The sequence below is a fragment of the Dendronephthya gigantea genome, unplaced genomic scaffold (genome assembly GCF_004324835.1).
Source record: "Dendronephthya gigantea isolate DGI-Jeju-01 unplaced genomic scaffold, DenGig_1.0 000128F, whole genome shotgun sequence".
Classification (NCBI taxonomy): domain Eukaryota; kingdom Metazoa; phylum Cnidaria; class Anthozoa; order Malacalcyonacea; family Nephtheidae; genus Dendronephthya; species Dendronephthya gigantea.
The window spans coordinates 320,749-340,857 of record NW_021163138.1 but is presented as its reverse complement, the minus strand read 5'-3'; the positions used below and the strand labels follow the sequence as shown (position 1 = coordinate 340,857).

The 20,109-nt window shown below is 36.1% G+C and overlaps 1 protein-coding gene and 1 pseudogene across 1 annotated transcript; both read left to right on the top strand.

Moving 5' to 3' along the window:
- The first annotated feature begins 663 nt into the window (after positions 1 to 663).
- LOC114535957 lies at positions 664 to 1,667 on the top strand (annotated as a pseudogene).
- A 2,234-nt stretch (positions 1,668 to 3,901) lies between these two features.
- LOC114535956 lies at positions 3,902 to 7,799 on the top strand. The gene is made up of 2 exons (XM_028557295.1): positions 3,902 to 3,931; positions 6,615 to 7,799. The coding sequence occupies exons 1-2, from the start codon at positions 3,902 to 3,904 to the stop codon at positions 7,797 to 7,799; spliced, it is 1,215 nt and encodes a 404-aa protein (XP_028413096.1).
- The last annotated feature ends 12,310 nt before the right edge of the window (positions 7,800 to 20,109 follow it).

Below are 20,109 nucleotides of genomic sequence, written 5' to 3'. Positions count from 1 at the left end.
GAATATACCATGAATTGAATATACCATGACTATACCAAGGTATTGTATCAATTGAAATTATAAGTACCTGTTGCTTTCGCTGGTGTGTTAGTTTATCCCCACAAAATATCTGAACTAATTTTGAATCGAAGGTAACATAGCCATGTCCTGGGATATCAAAACGTCTTTCAAAGAAAGACTTTAAGTTCTGTGTTTGGTAATGTCATTAATGATAATGTTATTGTGGAAAGCCTGTTCTGCAGTTGTTGCATCGTTGCACCACAACGAGTTTGTCCCTTGAAACTATGAATATATAAAAGAGAATTAAGAGTAAAACTTGTAAGCTGGACTTTATTGTCTAGTTTTACTGAAATTTTGGGCATTATTAACCTTTTACAAACATTAATAAACAGTAATATAAACATTTTACAAACAGTAATAATCTAACAAATTTTAAGAAACACAAATAATAAATTTGAATAAACAATATACATGTAATACATACATCAATTATAGATGGTACTGTCGGTAGAGGGACATGCATTATTGATGAGTTTTCTCCTGAAATTAAAGTGATAAGATATGATTTGTATATACTGCATAATACAGGCTATTCTGCATTGTATATGCAAATTAAATATCAGTCTAGTGATGGCATAAAATATTATACAAAGAACAAAATAGATGGATACCAGAAGAGGCAATTTACATTATACAAAATAATTTTCTGTAATTTCATTTCATACATACCATTCTGAATTACTGCTGCTGGCGGTAAAGTTAAAAATGACAGAAATGGCGAGACATCAAGATAATTCAGATATGACGCTGCAATTATATTAAATATTATATTAAATCTAATCAAACAAAACCAAAGACGTTGACTTTTACTCTGTTTGAGTATGAATCGCTTTGTAACCAACAGAAGAAATCTAACGATTTGTTTCCTGGTTATGATATTAAGTGTAATGAGGAGAAGTACTACAATCCTTTGAGGCCTTCGTACTTGCCGTAGGCTGGGACAAAATACCCGTTGGTGGGGAAAAGTATGGGAAACCTATACCGACTCTAGATTCAAGAAAACCTTCAGAGTATCTTGCCTGACATTTATGTCTATTTTAAACCGAATTAAACCCTATATACAATGCAGGACAATTACTGAAGACCCAATTGCTCCTGAGCTAAAGCTAGGTATATGCCTGTATCGATTGGGAAGAGGCGACTACCACTATACAATTGCTGAAATGGTGGGAATTGGCGTTTCCACTGTATGTTCCTTTGTCAAAGAGGTATGTCAGATTCTCATAGGACATTTATGCAATATCCAACCATATGCCAAAATCGCTGGAGGAATTTAAAAAGAAGATTTTGGACATGGAAGAGTTGTGGCAGTTCCCCTGTTGTTGGGTGCCTTCGATGGTTGCCACCCATAGAGTGTCCACCTGGCATCCAAAGAATACCACAATTTTAAAAACTTCTATTCAATCGTTCTTATGGCCCTGGTCAATTTTCACTATAGATTTGTTTGGGGAAGTTGCAGATTCCCTATTAATTCTCAGGATTCGATATTTCTTCAGTCCACGGATCTCTGGTCATCAATCCAAGAAGGCTTTATTCTTGAAGTAGGAAAAATAAATATTCTGCCACTGATTTTGGCAGATTCTGCTTTCCCTCTTTGTCTAATGTGATTTCTGATGTAAATAATCATTCGTTTTTCCAAGAGATGGTAGTTGCTTGCCTTAACATTAATAGTCTTGTAGCCCACATTGATTAACTCCAAATAACTTTAAGTTGTTCAAAAATTGGCATTTTATGTATTAATGAGTCCAAACTTGACAATAGCATTGCTGATCATGAGGTCTGTATACCCTGTTACGTTATTGTTAGAAGAGATCGAAGTGTCAATGGAAGATATGGGGTGGGGTATGTATTTATGTCCGATCCAATTTAGACCATGGGACATTCGCTTCTATGTTAAAAGTTTGTGATCCCCCGAGTGGCAGAGGTCATAAATGTTTTTTAATGTTAAGCTGAAGTCACAAAAAGTCTGTTATCAAATAGGCAATACGGTTTTCGTGCAAGGCGATCAACTGAAATGGCAGTCATACATTTTACTGATAAAATCCGTCAAGAAATGGACAAAGGCAAACTAACTGGGGCAGTTTTTGTAGACCTGCAGAAGGCGTTCGATACTGTTCATCGCTGGACCATCACAAACTGTTTCAAACACCCTCCGATTGCCAGATATTCATGATCTTATCAAACAACATGCTTGTATCCTTGTTTTTAAGTCTCTTAATGAATTCTTGCACGAACCTTTTAACAGTTATTTTTCGTTAGTAAATCATGAGTATAATACTAGAAATAATAATTGTGTTATTCGACTGCCCAAATTAAAACTAGAAGTAGCTAGAAAAGGATTTTACCATATGGGAGCTGTGGTATATAATAGCCTCCCAATCGAAATACAATGTCTACACAGTTTAGACACATTTAAAAGTAAAGTAGCTGAATATTTCTTATTGTCCTGAATTAAAAACTATTTTAACTTCAAACATTTTTAAATATAGTATACTTTTTAGTCTTTTAATAACTTAATATAGTATTCTTATTCATTAATCAAGCAGGACTCTTAGTGATAGCAGTATATATGTAAATACTGATAAGATTATCCTGGGTAAAGATTATTAAATACGAAATACGAAAATACGAGGAGGGTGCATACCCCTGTACCCTCAAATATATCCATCCCTGTATCTACAGTATCTCTAGATAAACAAATATATACAAATTATAGTTATACCTTCCAGACTTGGACCAATGTCTCAGATGTTTCTGGTCTGATTACTCCAAGCAGCTTATCTGGCAAAGCTTGAAGTAATAATACCTTGTCAGACCCCATCAAACTCGTAAAGTCATTAAGTCTTCTCCACTTGCCATCCGTGTCCATCTTTTCCCACATGCTGAATGATACTCCACAACTTCAAATACATTTCACAAGACTCTGCAAATGGCTATCTGGTCTGTGATGGGGAGTTATCAAAATTTTCTCTCCTATCCCATTCAGTTGCATCATGTACCAGGTTTTTAGTTAATCTGTATGAAGAATAATAGTAATAACATTTCATTCTTTGAGCTAAATTTATATAAGTCCAGGAAACTCTACCAACAATCATTAATGAAACATGCTAATACTAATTAGCACATTAACTGACCTGTAACATGCAATATTAAATAAAGCTCATCCAATACAACATTCTCAAGCTCAATATCAATATCAATGAGTGGTTGGTGATGGCAAGAAAATGTATTGCTACTTGCCCACTCCTTTATCTTGCTTATAGTTCTAGCCAAATCTTGCCAGTAGGCTTTTGGCTTAGACATATTATATCTAATGTTTAAAAATTATCAAAGCTATTAACATAGATAAGATTACTCATGCCAACATAAGAAAATTGGGACACCTGCATATTGCATCACTGTTTAGGTTTGCCTACACGTAAAAAGTTTTGTATATGTGTAGACAAATATGTATTATCCTACAGTTATGCAGAATGAAAACCCTATATCTTGCCAACATGTATGTTTACTTCACTTTCTTTTGTGCACTTATTCTGGTTGCACTGCTAACCTTTTCTGAATTCCTAAAGCTCTTAGAAAAGTTGACAAAAGTTGGCAAATGTCATATTCAGGAGCGAATAAGTTGAATATTTCATGCAAACCTACCTTTGCAATTTATCAATGAGACACCAGATGTAAGCATAGTCTGATGTTGCTGGTTTCATTCCCAGTATCAGAAGCAGAAACTTAAGAAGCAAAAAATAAAACAATTGTGTATATTGTGTTGTAAGATATTACTTCTAACTTTTAAAGCTCTTAACGGTATGGCGCCAGACTATATTAAGGAGCTCATTAATGGAACATGTACGTTACTCGTTACGCTCCAATTCAGGTATTATTTCCCACCCAGTGGGGAAGATGTGCAAATCATTCAGTGATAAATCTTTCAGTGTAGCTGCGCAAACTCTCTGCAATGCACTTCCTGCAAGCCTTCGTAACATTAGTTCTCTGTCTACTTTTAAATCTTCCTTGAAAACATATCTTTTTAAGTTGGCTTTTAATCTATAGATATAATTAACTGCTTTATAATAATATTGATTGTGAGTATTTATCAGATTTTTTAATTCTGCTGATCTGGTTCACTTAGATCCTTATATGATTTTCTGACATTTGTAGAATAGGACAGGGTATGATTTTCACCATGCGCATCCTTGAAAATGGCAGATTGTAAATCTAACTTAAATGTTTTGGAAAACCAAAAGGCCTTCTCTACATTTGTCTTGAGCTCTGTTATCTTCTAGAGTGTCATACTACTCCTGTAAGACACCATTCTCCTTTTGGAGGTCTTCATTTCTGGAATTTTTCTCATTTAGCTCTGCAGTTAACTCTGAGAGCATCACCAACTCCTGTATCTGTAGGGATATACTCAATTCTTTTTTGGGAAACCTGTCAGTAAGCTGCTCCATTCTTCCCGACAAATTTTGCCTTGAAATCACTTGTAACAACCCCAAGACGCTCCTCAACACGTTGGCAATTGTTTTTTACTTTAAATCCAGTTGTTCCACATACAGAAATGTGTTGAGAATCTGAATAAAGCTGCATGGAATTTGCTTTGCCAAGGCAGCCATTCGAGCGCTACCCAAAAGACGAACACACTTGTAGGGTAAGTGAGCTGTGACGATTATTTTCTTGTCAGAAACGCCTTGGTGACAGATATATTTGAGGCAGTGATAAGTGTCTACTCGAATACAGTTCTTAAATCGCTCAAAGCTGAGAAGTTTTAGTATTTCCTTTGGCAGACCATCCGACATTTTCGACTTTTCGCGCTCGCATGCAAGCGTGTCAACACCTTGTACTGCCCCTGGGCAGTTGCTGACCAATAGTCGTGGACGCTACTTCAAAATTCCTTATTTACATTATACTATTCAATTGTTTATCCTTACATTGAATATTGTAATGTTGTTTGGGCTTTGACTTACCGACATAATCTTTGACGCATAAACCTATTGCAAAAACGTGTAATTAGAATTTTAAACAAATGTAAATTTGATGCACACACTGATCATTTATTCAGGAAATGTTCTATTTTAAAAGTCCATGATATTTTTTAGCTACAAACGGGCAAACTCATGTATTCTCAGCAGAATGGTTTTTTGCCTGAAAAATTTCTTGACATTGTTCCAACAAAATAATCAAATTCATTCCTATCATACAAGGAATGCAACGGCCATTAGAATACCGCTGTGTAGAAATAACATTTGACAATTTTCAATAAGATTTCAGGGACCTAAACTTTTTAACTTGTTACCCATCGATATACCTACCGCAACTTCGCTTTCCTCTTTTAAGTTTGAGCTTAAAAAATACTTGATTAATAGTTACTAATATTATCTAATGTGTGTTGGTGTTTTGTGTTATGAGATGTGTTTTGTGTACGTGTTGAGTGTTTTGTGTTGCGAGACTTTAGTATGTGCGCAATTAAAGAATGTTTCTATTTCCTATTTTATTACTTATTATTTATTATTTTATTATTTCAAAACTTCATGTACATGAATAACAACGACACATACATAGGCAGGTGACAACAGGGCTATAACACCCTAGCTAAGGCCACCCACCTCTATTTAAAAACGAAAACAGACAGAAGGACAGACGGACGGACAGAAAGACAAACGGACGGACATGATCTAATACTATCATGATCTAACAGCAAGATGAGTCAAGTGACGGTTGGAAGAAGTTTCTGATGGTGTTGCAACGTAGACATATTGATCGCCAGGTTGAATTGATGTCAATGTCGTAGATATTTCGAAGAGCGGAGGTGTATGTAGTTTTAAGGATTGCTTTAAAAGTGTTATATACAGGAATTTCTTTTAGAGGTGTAGGTAAAGCTTATTCTATTTATCATTCGTTAATTTTTAATATGTTTTCACCATATTAGTTAATTATTTTTGTTAGCTATCTAATATTCCCCTGTAAACATTAAGGGAGCTTGAATTTATATAAGCCTTATAGTTTCTTTTGAAGCTTCCTTGCCACTATGATTTATCTATCTAATATGTTTTTTTTGGAATCTTTTGTAAATAATCCTGTAATGGTGGTAAATTAAATGATTAAATGATTAAGTCGTAACATCAAATCTGCTATGCTTTGAAACCTTGTTCACCCACAGCATTTGATGGGTTGGCATGATAGAGAGGCTTATTTGTGACTAGTGGCAATTGACCTGAATCACCAGTTAAAATCAATGATTTCCCACCAAAAACTTTCTCATTATAGCCAGTTGCTTGTTTGCAATGCTTATCTATACAGCCAAATGTAACTTGGCCAAGCATGGAGTACTCATCAATGATGATGTATTCAATGTTATTTACATTCTCTAGTAATCTACACAAGCTTTGTCCTGTTAGATCTTTATTACTTCTTGATCCTATAGGTAGGTAACTTTAACAAGAAATGCACAGTCACACCGTGAATGTTATAAGCTGTTTACCAGTGGTAGCACTAAAGGCATATTTATTTTGCAAAAGACTCCGAAGAGCATTATTGAAGTAACTTTTACCTGTACCTGCTAGAATGACCTGAATGACCGATGGAAACATGGTCCAGAGTTTCTTAGTTCCCCGGAAGAATTGCCACAGAAAACAGCTGTTCCCGAAGAAGAGCTTGTTGAGGTGAATACGGAGCGGTGTAAAGCAGAGATCGTCTGCAAGTTAACACTGTCGAAAGCCGAAGAAGAGACGAATATTAAGAAGTTTTCGAGTTGGAGACGTTTGATAAGAGTTACTGCCCGAATGAAACGACTGGGTCGAGAAGCGCAAGAAAAAGGGGGAGAAACAAATGACGTACAAAGTTTGAACATGGCAAGCTTGTTGGCCACCCAGGAGCTGCATGAAGCTGAGGTATTTTGGATCAGAGAAGCGCAAAAATGCGTAAATAATCATTTAGCAAAAGGAGAGTTCAAGTCTCTTAGCCCATTCCAAGATGAGGACGATGTGATCAGAGTTGGTGGACGAGTATATGAAGCAATCGTTACCTTTGAGTGTAAGCATCCAGCTTTATTACCCCACAATCATTGGATTTCCTACTTGATCACGTGCAAAGCACACAAGTTTGGCCACAACAGAGTGGCAACGACAACCGTGAAAACACAAGGAAAGTATTGGATCCTAAGAGTGCATGATCTCGCCAAGTCGATCAAGTATTGTTGCGTATTCTGTCGAGAAATGAAACACAAAGTTGAGTCGCAGATTATGGCTGACCTTCCACAGTTACGTCTTGTACCCTGTACACCCCCATTCCACACGGCATGCGACCACTTTGGACCATTGATTGTTAAGATCAGTCACAATAAAACAGCAAAACACTATGGAGTTGTCTTCACCTGCCTCAACACAAGAGCAGCTAATCTGGAACTCGCTTTGGATTGTTCAACAATGGAGTTCTTACAATTCCTCAGTAGATTCATGTCAATCAGAGGTCAGCCAACAGTCATGAGTGACAATGGAACCCAATTTGTCGGAGTTATCATCCCAAAGGCCCCACACCAGAATGAAAGCGCTGAAGCTATGGGGAAGACATGCAAAAGGGCGTTAAAGAAAGTGATTGGAGATCAAACATTGACCCCCTTCGAACTGTATACGTATTTGCTAGAGTGTGCAAACTTTGTAAACCAACGGCCTATCTGCAGAGTGCTAAACAATCCTGATGGATCCTATCTGTGTCCATATGATGTACTGCTTGGGGCGAGCAACCTCTGAAGTGCCTCAAGGTCTGTTCAAAGCAACCAGGAATCCTCGAGAACGAGTGGAGTTCGTCCAAAGGTTGGTCGATTCCTTTTGGAAACGTTGGACTTGGGATGTATTTCTGACGCTGGTTTTACAAAAGAGACGACAGACTGAAAGACGACGTAGAAGAAAATGCTGTACAAAGAAAATGGAAGCAAAATAGAAGGGAAATGGGTAGAGTCATTGAAGTATATCTTAGACAAGACGATCAGGTAAGGAACGTGAAGTTAAAAACATCTCCAGCCGAGTATACCAGGCCGGTAATGAAAATTGCTTTGTTGTATCCGGCAGAAGGATACACTGAAGAACAACAATGACCACATCCTTTGGAGGTAGGGAGGGTGTTTCAATGAACGAGCAGTGAACACTGATTCATTAACGTTTATATATATTAAACATTTATAATTATCAGCCAATAAGGACTGTGTAATATATTAATAGACATTTTAGTCATATGACACTGTTATAGGCATGCACGTGTGAATAAGCGCCAGGATAGTATAGTCAGGTGTGGACATGCGTTTATGAAAGGATTAAATCTGTTTTACTGTGAAATTGGGAACTAGCTTTGAAATTGGAAAATTGCTAACCAGAATCAGGAAGTTATTTATATGGAAAATTTATACGGAAACAGTTTAAGCCCTGGATATTGCCACAGAAGTGAGTAATCTAGATCTAACATGTAATAATTACATATTCATAGTCTAGGCGCATTTATACTTTATAAATAACTGGGTTTTAAATTTAGTCTTTATAGAATATTTTTCTTACTTTTAATCGAATTGTTTTATTTGTAAATAAAATATTAATACGATACACGATATCCAGTATGTGCGATTTATCAACTTACGGAACCAATTTGTTTAATTTTTGTATTTAGTTCCGAAATTACCATTGTAGAGTACTCAAACTTCTGCCTAAGGATTAATGTTTTTTGTTTTTAGCATGTCTTTTTTATTATTTACGCTTGTTATATAATTGCATGACAGCTCTAAATTACATTCATCGGCTTTCCTAGATTTGCATACTTGAAGATTTGCATACAACTTCATTAATTCTATTATTTAATTTCTTCTCCATCGCAGATATTCAGCCCAATATTGCTGTAGAATTTTGCTATATAACTTGTATCAAACAAATTATTTACTCCTGATAGATGCTGCTTAGGACTTTCGGCCAGGTAGATAGATAGATAGATTTAATTACGATAACACATGGCAGCCTATAAGGCTGAATTGCGTGCTAGGTCTGAAACTTTGTCAAATAAACACTCAGAATGTTGATTGTTTCGGATACTCTCAACTGTATGAAATATTATACTGTATTTATTAATTCTGTAATTCATTTACAAAACATTATACCTAATATTAAAAATTCAACTCATTTTAAAAACTATTTAAGTTTATATTAATTACTTACTTAGAAATACATGCTGCTCATGCCCAGTTAGTAAGACATTAATAATAAACACTGGGAAAAGATAATATCTCTACAAATCATCAATATCAAGACTAGCAGTGGTGAGAATGAACAGCTTACAGTTTATAATCCTTGAAATCAGTGGCGTCGCCAGGCAGTTTAGACTGGGGGGGACAACTGTAGCGCCGAAGGCGCGAGATCGCTAGGGATGTTCAGGGGCATGCTCCCCGTAGAAAATTTTTATAACTAGAGTCTCTAAAACACTATTTCTCACATTTTCAAGCAAGTTTTTCCCGCATTGTCAGGCAAGTTTTATGACAAACTGAATTTTTATGACAAACTGGCGATTTTTGTTATAAACAAACAATTTTTACAAGGGCAACTTTCTCTTGTTAGCTAATCTAATGATGTCAACAAGAGTATCCAACTCAATCTTATCTGCGATGTCTCTTTCTATGCTGATACGAACTAAATTTTCAAGCCGTTCATCGGACATCAATGCTCGAAGGTAGTTGTTTATTATCTTCACTTTACTACGTGCTTGTTTACATGAAGCAACTGTTGCAGGAAGAGTAGCAACAATTTTTACCACCTCAAACAGATCAGGGTACAGGTTGATGATGGAATTCTCTCCAAAAACCTTTAAAAGAGTTGGCAGTCAAAGCCAAGTCTTGGTGCTTTCGTCGAGGGGTCATTGTTAGCTTTCTCTTTCATCCTAAGCAGTTCTTCGTACTTCTCCTTCCAGACTTTAAATTCTCGAGACTTTGAAAACATAATGAATTGATTTACGACAACATCGGGATAGATTCCGTAGAATTTGGCCAGGTTTTGGGCTTGGTGGGAATTTTCTTCTTTAAAATATTTGGGATGAAAAACGTTAGCCAGCGACAATATTTCACACGCTTTAGAAGAGAACCTCCTCTCCATCTTATTGTGAATCCAATGCAAAAATGGAAAGAAAAAATCTTGCTTGAAGAGATCTCTTGGGCGGTCATTACCAGGTATTTCTTCTTGGATTGCTCTGGCGTCTTGGTCTAAACAGAATGTACCATTGTTGAAATAGGAAGGTATTGTGCGCCGATGCTTTGATCTGTTTGGACGTTGCTGATCCACCTGATCGAAGTCGTCCACAACCAATCCTTGGTCCGTGCAATATTTCCATGCCTCCTGTAGAAACTGATCCATCTTTTCCTCGTTTCGAAACAAGGACAAAGGCTGCTTCAGTGATTGCACACCTGACACCGCTGAGACCAAGTCCATGTTTTCATGCTGAAGATATTCTGAGACCAATCTACTTAAAGTACATACGTACAAACAATCCATCTGCAGCTGATTCGCCTTCTTCAGACATTGCTTTAAAAATCGCTATGATTGCATGCAAGGTGTTGAAAACAACCTCCGAATTGTCGGATAGAGCAGTGCATCTTGTGTCTGAAAGCGTGTGTAGCGCTATCTTTCCCTTTGATATGCCATGAACTTTTAGCTTCTCTTCACATAATGCATGCCTCTTTGGAGACCCTTCGAGATGATAGACGGAACCAATAATATCAAATACATCATTCACAGAAGGTACGTTGTTAACACTTTTCTCCAATACAAGGTTTAGTTTTTGTGTGCAAAACAATGGAAACATATAGATTTATCAGCACCAGCTGCGGTGAGATGTTGTTGAATGCTTTCGCCCTTGCCTTACATGTTACTTGCCCCATCAAAGCCTTTACCAACTAAATTGGAGATGGGAAAGTTCATGTTCGCAAGAATAGCAATGATAACAGCTGCAAGGCTTTGCCCTGTTAAACTAGTCACACGATGTAGCTTGATACACCTTTCCCAAATACACAAATTGTAGACATACCAAACAACAACGGACATGAATGCTCGTTTGTGGGATGTTACTTTGTCACATTCAATTGAGAAATACTTGGCAGAAATCACTTCGGATTTTATTATTTCAATAATCATATTATATTGCTGAGCATGCCAATAATTTCATTTTGAATACTGGGAGAAAAATACGACAAACTGTGTGGACAAGTTTCCATCCAACGTTTCAATGGTTTATCATACTTAGATAAAAACAAAAGTTCTTCCAGGAAGTTACCACGATTGGCTGAATCGTTTGTGTCTTCATGTACACGAAATGCGCTATTTTGCTTCGCCAAATATCGGACTACATCAAAAATCGTCTGAACAATCCGTCGATTTTCTTCTCGTTCTTGTTCTTTTCCTGTCTTTGAAGCTTCAGCTATGCCAGCAAGTTGCACATCAATACTTTGGTTGTCACTTTTAAAGTTTTGCATCCGCTCCATTGACACAGTATGCACTTGCGTTTTAGCATGATTAATCAGTTTTCCACTTTCGCCGGAAGCTTTTTTCCATGTACGAAAGCCTGTCTTTGTGAATGTTTCTTCTGAGCTTCCAACTAAAGTTAAGTTGTCAGTCCAAATTATACCACATTTAGCACATTAATAAATTACGCTAATTGTTTTGTGTGGCAAAATATGAGTGGAAAAAAGAGCAGTTTTCTGACAGTCAGACTGCTATAGAATGAACTGAGCTTGGTTGAAGTGTGCCTATTGCAGCATATACTAACTTGAAGTATGACACGCCAAAAAAAGCAGACTGCCAGAAGGTACAGATAGTGTCACAACTGCTGCTTAATATCTGTTTTGAAAAATCTTATTAGGATATTGCCAGATGGTAGGAATAGTGACAATTTACTGTCAAAAATCACTTCTTCGTTTTATTAAGCCTTTTTTGTCTAGTAGCCTTAAGTATAAGGATGTGTTCGTTATTAATCCCAATTTATTATGTTAATTTAAAACTTTATTTATTAATTCATTTACCTTCGCCAGTTATGTAAATTCTATGATGCTTGAAAATTAAGTTGTAAATATTGCATAATATTCATTCACTTACCAAGTGACCCAAAGCACCTACAGTAAAAACAGAATGCTCCATCTTTCAGTACAGAATATTCTAGCCATAAATGAAGGTCATACCAACGAGATTGGAACTTGGAGGTTCTTTTCCGATTTTGATACGGGAAATTCGATAATGGGTCTAACAGGACCCAAATTATTTACTATTAAAGCTCGCTTCGCTGACGATCTCTGTAGAGGGGTCTCGCACAGTGCCATTTATGAGGATCTAGTATTTCCATATTTCTATATATATAATGCACCAGAAAAAATTGAATCAGATTAAGCAAAGGCAAAGGTTTGACTTCCGGTTTGAGCTGACGAAATGTTGATACTTCATGTTATAATGTTATTCTTTATGTGATCAAAAGTAATCTTTTAACAAAAAAAAACACTTTTACTTACACAGCTGTTGGAAATTAGAATCATTGTACCCCCCCTCCCACTTTTCTCTTCATATTTAGAAAAATCAACCCCAACAAAAAAAAGAAATTTCAACCCCAACAATAACGATTGCTTTTTTGACGATTTGGACAAATTCATTAGTAAGAATCATGGAAGAAAGGATTGAGCTAAGTATAATATTGTTTATGTAACACTCAGCTCCTGAGTTTAATTCTGATCTTAATATTCCTAGTCAGTCCAATTTTAAATATTACTCCACCCACCAGTTTCAAAATAATGACATAATTGATAGTTGTACTTTATCTGATCATTTTTCTGTCTTACAAAAAAATAGAGGTGCTGGTTTCTTTATTTAAGATAGTCTTTCTTATCATGTCCAATGTGATCTTTCTAGTTCATTAATAGATTATGAAACTCTCTGGATTGAAATTCAGAGTAATTTCCATAATATGATTTGTGGAGTGATCTATAGGCATACACATAGCAATATTGAAAGCTTTATGATTTATTTAAATCAGACACTTGATAAGATTAATAATGAACTATGGGTGATTTCAATGTCGATCTTCTAAAGTCTGATTCTCATCTGCCTACTGATGAATTTCTTAATACTTTGGGTACTTACTTCTTTAACCCACACATACTTCAACCTACACATATAACACATAATTCAGCTACTTTGATTGACAATATTTTCCTTAACTCCATAAGCCACCATACAATCAGTGAAAATATTGTTTACGATTTGACAGATAACTTACCTAATTTTCTTATTATAAATAAATTTTCTACTCTTCCAAAAAATTTTTAAATTTTCAGGAGAAATTTTTCAAATTTTAATCAGTCTGATTTTCTTCAAGATATACGAGATATCAATTGGAATTGTGATCACGACAATGTTAATGTGATGTTTGATTCATTTTATTCCAAATTGTCTAATGTTGTTGAGAAACATTTTCCACTTAAAAGTTGAGCAAACAGGAAATTAAATGTTGTTCTAAACCATGGAAAACACCTGGTATTAGAAAATCATTAGCAATAAAAAACAAGGTTTATTAGCGATTTATTAAATCACAGTCTATATATTGGCACTTAAAATTTAAGTTGTATAGAAATAAATTGAATCACCTCATCAGAATTAGTAGAATAAAATATTACCATACTTATTTTAATCAAAACAGGACTCGTATTAAAAATATTTGGAAGGGAATTAAACAAATTATTTCTCTTAAGTCTTCTAATAATAATATTCCATCTAAAGTTCTTGTTACAAATGAAGAAGTATCTGATTCATACTCAATAGCAAACCATTTTAATGTTTTTTTTTTGCTAATATTGGCCATAATCTTGCTAACAACATTCCTTTAACTGATAGCTCTCACTTATCATTTATGTTAAATAATACCCAGGCAAACTCCTTTTTCTTATATCCTACTGATGCAAATGAAATTGCAAATGAGATTAATAAACTTAAACTGGCCAAGAACACTGGCCCGTTTAGGGGCGACACCCATACTCAAATTGCCACTAAATACTGAATAAACGAACAGAGATTATTTTGGATGTATATATGGAAGTTAACTTGAAGTATTAGTGTATTTTACTATAAAATACCGCTGTACCAAAAGCTTTATGTCTCTTTAAAACACATTTTTTTGTGAAACAAAATTTTAACAGGTACTTATAATATTATACTGAAATCAATTTTGAAATCAGTCATGCATATTTCGTCCTTATTAAAATTATGTTTCTTTTTTTAAATATAATAAGAGCTTTGTTTAAAATTATTTATATAAAAAGTTAATTTCAAGTCAGATATAAATATTCATTAAAAATTACCATTACAAAGATAGAAATTCAAGCATCTTTTTAAATATTTTAACATGTATTTTATGCTCCGGTGCGACCTGACATAATATCATGACTTTTAATTACGTTTTCGTGGCCTTTCAGATTCTTATACTTTAATATGCATGTACAATTATATTCATTTTTTTCATGTTAGTCATGTCCAAGTAATTAACATTATCTGGAATAAGCTTTAAACCAAAGCCATATTTCAAAAAAATGCTTCCACACTTTACGAGAAATTTATCAACAAGAACTGGAGTAAGAGACACCATTGTTTTAACACAAAGCAAGAATTTATAAAAAATGCCCTTCATGAATGGGACAAAATTAAGTATGATGCAACTGTAGTGGACCAGTATCTTGCTGAAAGTGAATCACCCAAGAAGACTTCCAAACCATTTTTTAAAAAACTCCTTGAAATTCCTTGATGAAATTAGCTCACAGCCATCAGAACTCCTCACACTATATGTACTTGCTGATGAGTCATTTATGAAGTTTTTGACCTCGTTGATCTATTCTTGGAACACTTTCTTCACCCTTAAATCATGTCACAAGGTCATGGGAAAACACGTCAGAAAGTCTGCATTAAAATCTGTGCTGGAAGCCATTGATATCGGTATACAAAATTTTATAGATGACATAGGGACAGTTATCAATATCAAATGTTTATCAGGAATGAGTGCAAATTTGCTGAGTCAAAGCTATCTTAAGAGCCAAAGCATTGAAAAATGTTATTCTATCCGGTTCCAAACTTAACGTGCTAGTCTCGGACAAAAGTTTATTGAATTCACTGACATGCAGGGTAAAACAGCAAGAACAAAATAACAACTCTTTTACAATGCTCACCATGAGATTACCCAGTGAGTTGGTGTCTTGCTTTTGTGTTTAACAGTTCTTCTTTATCCTGGGATGACGTTTTCGCAAAGTTTATCGAAGAAGAAAACTCCCAAACCGATCACGACAAAACACTATCATAGCCATTGCTACACATTTGTCAGAAAATTTAGTAGTCTCGTCCGAAGAGCTTGGGCTAAAAAGTGAAGCTGAAACACTACAGGTACTTCAAAGGATGCCTGTAATTCTCGTGAAAAGCGAAGAAGTTGAGTTATCTGTGAACATTCATGAACTTGCATTCACACCTGATTTGTTTGACGCATTCATAAATTCGGAAAAGACGGTTGATTCTAAACGAGAAGGAAAAGGCGATGATAAAAAAGCAGAGTCAAACAACCAAGAAAACAAAGAAAAGTCATGCGAATATAGAGGACAACCATCACTGGTCACGAAGTTTCCAGATATCATCGACAAAACAACGGAATTTATTAAACAGCATGGTTTTGCTGCACAACACTGCAGAGGTATGTCACCTGGCTACTCGTTTGGTGTGACAATAGCACAAGTTCGCGAACACCTTGTGAAAGAGGTTCCTGGACTGAAGGAGCATGTATATCACCATCTACTATCCGACGGCTATTCAATGCTCCCTGTAGGTTGAGAGTGTCTAGTGCAAGATATAAAAAGTATATCAACGTAAGATTAGGAACAAAATCGAACTCCTATTGTGAACATCACCCTGATGCACATTATTTGTTTGCTCAGAACAAACAAAGCCAGGAGTTTGCAACACTGTTCAATAACCATGTTACCATCATGAGTACGGACGACATGGCAAAAATAAAAGTTGGTCCGCCTTCTGTATCTTGTTGTCATCAAATACAACGTCTTTTTCCAACAGGCAACTCACCAAATTATAATGACCATTATTTTCCTGTTCCTAACTACTTACTTTCTGTGTCTGGGTACATGGTATTGCAGGAGACAGACGTTAACAACGATGATGATGTATCAGAAACTGCCCAAGACCTTTCTAATGCATCTACATACAATTATACTCCTGGCACTACTGTATTAACACAAACTGAAAATTCGGTGCTAGAAAAGTTCAACATTTTCTTGGATGAATCTGTAAATGACTTATATGATATCATCAACTCTCAAGCAAAGACTCAACTAAACATTAAAACGACAAAGGAAAAGATCCTGGATGTTATAAAGGACGAAAAAGGCATTCCAGTTGAACGTACATGAAGTCATGCTCAAATTGAAGCAGTCCTTCTTGGAATATCATCATTATTTCAAACATGCATGGTTTTAATAAATGTCACAGACAATACCTTCGTTAATATAGAATGAGAGCCAGGTGTGGCAAAACGATCTGATGTGGCCACACTTTGCACTACCGTACTAGCTTGTTTGAACTGTGGGAACTTACTGGCAAAGTCTGATCCAAACAACATTGTGTCAACTTTGTTACTTCGTGCAGAAGCCTGCTTAAGATCTTTATTAAGTAGTGGTCGAATCTGATCTCGACGCCTAAAAGAGAGCTCTTTAGAGACGTGACTTATCATTGCTATTGCATTAGTTAATTTTGAGGCAATTGATCTATGGCTTGTATGCTTATCAGCCTCTTTATTCGATCGACATTGCCAGAAGGTCATTCATGGAATTTGATAGTGCAGCGATGCTGATCAGCAAGGTTTCTTGCAGATTTGCAAGCTTTGTCTTTCTTCTTGACATACCCTGGTAAATGTCCCCATATTTCGGGGGTTATTTTTGGTACATATAATGACTTGCAATTCTTTGGGCACTTCAGGCATTTCAGTTTCTCAGTAGTCAATTCCGATTCAAAATTTCTGTCAGTGTTTTTGGCAAGTTTTTCTGAAATAGGCGGGCCTACATCTTCGGAGGTGTAGACATCTTGTGACAAGTTAGTAAGAAAATCTTCATCGTTAACATCTGACTCATTGTCACTTGAGCTGCCAAAAATGCTCAATGTATCCTCATTCTCTTCAACTTCAATGGTTTGCTTGTCAGTGTGGTCTTTGCCACCATGCTGTTGGCCTAGCTGTGGGGCAGTTCTGGCCCTCTTTGGAGCTGGTTCGTCCTGGTTATCGGACAGAATCACATGGACCCGCTTGGGTTTCATATCTATCGTACTACCACTTGAGCTACAACTAGAGGAAGCTGCTTTGTCTTCCAAGATGTCCATACGCTTGACAAGCGTTTGAAGCAAGGCGTTCTGTTGGCTTATCACCGACGCTATATCTACGCTAGAAACAGGTTCCGAAGGAATTTCATCAACAGACATCTTGTTTATCTCTTTGTGTGTTGTCTCACCTAAGCGATTTCCTAAGAAAAGGGAACAGTATTTGGTGACTGTATAATTTGTACTTATCTTCAAGGATGCATGAATCATCCAATGGGGATCTTGTGTTTCCTAAATAATTGTCCAACGATGGAATGGATTTGTTTTTTAAAAAATTTACAAATAGGCGAATTTTGTAGAATACAAAAGCACTCGTCTGGTTTCGGCGGAAAGTGAAGCACAATTGGTTCTCGGCGAGTAGTCGGCGCTATCTCATATCAATTCCGTACAACTCCGTAACGACCATAGGCTGCTGATGTAGTAGATTTAACAATTATCAGTTCATACAGTTGTTTTTAAAATTTATTAATTGTAGGTGAAAAGAAAAGGCTACAAAAGACAGCAAAAACAAAAACGTTTCAAGCAATAAAGCCTTGGATTGGGGGTAAATATAGAAATAAAAATTTATTTTAGCATATTTTCAAGATTTTTAAAGAAACCATATGTAATTTTTTCACCATTCTGGGATGTTGATAAAGATTGGAAGAAAATTTTTTTAAATAGGCCCCTCCATACGGCTGATTTACATTTGGTATTAAGTAATGAACATTTTTGTGTTAATATAGAGGTAAGCAATAGGGTGTTTTTTCAAGCGAAAATAAGCCGTTTATTTTGAACGAAAATAAGCTGCAGCTTAAATAAGTTGCAAACAGCGCGTTTATATTATATTATATTACACGAACAGGCTGAATGCCATAAGATCAGTAAGGCAGTGGAAAAACAAAGAAAAAACACAATCCTTTCCTCAACCTTCATTAACCAGCAAAAATAAAACGACATTACCAACAAATTCCTTCTGCAATGTTATGGACTAATACAATGCCACATACCATATAACCGATACTCATTTATCACCTATTTGCACCATCTACAAGGAATCGAAGAGGGAAACCACCATCTTACCGTGATGACAATGGCAAGCGCTACCGATTGTATTTATGACGTGCAGTTACATTCATTGGTGAAGTTCATTCTTTCTCCCAAACCTCCAACTGGCCATCTTTGACACTGCCACTTGTCACTTAGGAGACCATTAGAGTGATGCTCGCAGTGCATTTTGCCATGTTTATGACTTTCTACGCCAACAATTAACAATGTCTGATGAGACTATTAGCAAAGTGATCACTTTATCATTGTCTGACTGTGAAGCTGTTTACAGTGGTGAAATTCAAGAGCTCCAAAGCCTCTGGAAAAAAAAATTCTACAAAGCTCATCTTCATTTTGGTGACAGAGCTCACAAAATCCAGTGGATGATAGGGATGATTCGAAAGGATGCAGAAATGAGATGGCTTGACAATATCTTGTCAAAACTGGACAGTATAATTTCAAAAATTTGTCTAACAATATCTAACAAAAAAAAACTTAATTACTTATCAAACTATTGGGGCACTCGTTTCGTGTCTTATTGCCTGCTTTCGTAAGAGAGATTTGAATCCTTGACTCGTAAACTCACCACCATTATTGCTTCCTATCCTTTTAACTTTGCTGTAAGGCGCAACATCAGCCAAAAGTGTAACTTTTTTGCTTTAAGAAATAGATCATGTTGATACCTGTATAATCATCTATAAAAGACAATGCATATTTAAATTCGTCTTTGGCAACAGGCTCAATTGGTCCGGCCAAGTCACTGTGAACGAAATCCAAAGGTCCTTTAGCCCTCTGATCTGGCTCTCGGTTTCTGCTCTGACACATCTTGCCTTGAATGCATACACAATCTACCTCTCTGTGGTCTGTTATTTTCATACCTTTTACTGCCTGTTCTAACTTCCGTACATCTCCAAAGTTACAATGGCCTAAAATCCTGTGCCACTCATTAATGGAGGTAGCATTGTTACACAAAGAAGAGATACTATTTAAATAGTACAAACGCTCTCCCTCTTCCACCTCAAATACCTGACCTTCAGCTGTAGTGTATTTACTTACCTGTTCTCCTAAAGTAACCGATCCTCCTCTACCTATTTCTGCCGAAACTGAAAAAATATTAGATTTTGTACATTACCCTTTACATCAAACAATTTAACCATTGCATTTCCCTTTCCTAAAACTATGTTAGCCTTGCTTCCATCTGCAAGTTCTGCAAAGTGGCTGTTTGGATCAAAGATTTTGTCAAAGCTTACATACATACATCACATTGTCTTTGCCTTCCATACTATGGCAACTCTTCGCACTTTCTTCATAGTTTTGCAGCGCTGTTTTAAATTCCCTGAATGTCATCTGCTTTTCACGTTGAATTACCACTGTAGATAATATTTTATAGTTCCCTGGGAGACCTTTTAAAACCTTTGCAGTTAGTAAGCAGTCCCTAATAATTTCCTCTGCTGCTTTGAGTGCTGTCGTTGCGTGCTGTCGTTGCGGTCTCCCGCGTATGATGTTGTGCGCTGTGGACTCACTTTCTCCTTTCCTCAGTGAAGTCAGTTCGGTGTACAGAGCTATAACTTTGGGTTTTTCCTTTTCCTTGATAATGTTCTCTCAGCACAGTTAA